This window comes from Etheostoma spectabile, chromosome 11 (genome assembly GCF_008692095.1).
Source record: "Etheostoma spectabile isolate EspeVRDwgs_2016 chromosome 11, UIUC_Espe_1.0, whole genome shotgun sequence".
Taxonomy (NCBI): Eukaryota; Metazoa; Chordata; class Actinopteri; order Perciformes; family Percidae; genus Etheostoma; species Etheostoma spectabile.
The window spans coordinates 18020184-18021493 of record NC_045743.1 but is presented as its reverse complement, the minus strand read 5'-3'; the positions used below and the strand labels follow the sequence as shown (position 1 = coordinate 18021493).

The following is a 1310-nucleotide window of genomic DNA, read 5'->3' as shown; positions in this document are numbered from 1 at the left end:
ATAGAACGTTAGCCAATAAGTGTCCGAACGAGGACACAGTGACGCTAAGTAACATTATCGAGGTGCTCTGCAAAACATGAAGCTCATCCTCTGAGCCAAACGAGACTTAAGACGTGTCCCTTCAGGGCGGGAATAAAGTAGTAAAATCAAACAAAAGACAGGTTTGAACAATCTTGTGGCACATGACTAGTTCCTGGGTTTGATGTTTACAGCCTTTCTGCAGACCGGACTGATGTTATCGGCCATCTTACCTGGGATTCAGAGGCTGAGGTCAGGATTTTCTTTTCCTCCTTTAAGCATTCAGAGAGGGTTACGGCCAAGTTCAGAGGCTCATCTTTAAAGTGTTTCTAAGTAAAAATAAATATATAGAATCAAATACACACCAATGCAATAAGGTTAATTATTCTGCTTTGAGAACATAAATAGGTAAATCTAAATAAATTGTTAAATGTCAGATCCCATAACCACATGTCTGCCCTACCAGCAAGTAGTCTTTCATCAGTTGAAAATTAGGTCCGTCTAAAATGTTCGCCTGGACAGAACGACTCCACTCTTCTTCCAGATACACCAGGAGCACATGTAAACAAGCGCTGGCTTTATTTACATCCACAGCCGCCGCATCCCTAACACAGAAAACATACATTCAGTTAGGGGTTGTCTATCTGCTGGATGAGGAAACACATTGATGAACAGTAAACACTGTTGGATCTACCCAACTACTACCTCAAACTCATTTAATGATAAATCAGCCAATTAAAAGTGCACATTTGGGCCATACAGAATGAAAGATGAACTACCCCGTTAAAGCCTCTGAACACTCACACAGGTGTTTTAAGTTGTGGAGGACTAGACTTCTGCTCAGAGTTTAGACGAGAATTTATTCGCCTGTAAAGTGGGCGAGAGCAGGCAGCAGCAGTAGGCGAGGGGGGGGGGAAACAAAGACCTGTGGTAAAGTTGGACAGTTTCCATTGGTATTCAATCTGAACAGGAAGTCACAGAAACACTGGTCTGATCCTGATTTAATAACGTGTAATCAGACCCATATGTCAGCTTGTACACACGTCTCCAATTGTGTTATTAAGACTGAGTAGCTGTCATGATTCTCTACATGTGATCGATTGTTGATGTTAATTAACAGACTGGAGATGATCCGTGATCCAAACAGAACTATCTGCCACACAATGTGTGTTCTGTACAGAATAAGCCTTTAAATCAGACAAATGGGTATTAAAATCCCTCCGATTCAAAATCAATAAAAGGTTTATACAAATCATAATGTTGAGTTCTGAACCAATCAGCTGTTAAATCAG

General features: G+C 40.9%; 1 protein-coding gene and 1 long non-coding RNA gene across 5 annotated transcripts in view; one reads left to right on the top strand and one right to left on the bottom strand.

Moving 5' to 3' along the window:
- Positions 1 to 1310, top strand: part of LOC116698333 (uncharacterized) — a 16779-nt gene that overhangs the window by 2679 nt on the left and 12790 nt on the right. The gene's annotated exons all lie outside the window — the stretch shown is intronic.
- Positions 1 to 1310, bottom strand: part of LOC116698329 (signal transducer and activator of transcription 1-alpha/beta) — a 13138-nt gene that overhangs the window by 9765 nt on the left and 2063 nt on the right. For all 4 annotated transcript variants that reach the window (XM_032530223.1, XM_032530220.1, XM_032530221.1 and 1 more), the window contains exons 3-4: positions 482 to 623; positions 252 to 347 (exon numbers count right to left, since the gene is read on the bottom strand). In XM_032530223.1, the coding sequence (XP_032386114.1) occupies positions 252 to 347; positions 482 to 623 (238 nt within the window). The remainder of the gene's footprint in view (positions 1 to 251; positions 348 to 481; positions 624 to 1310) is intronic.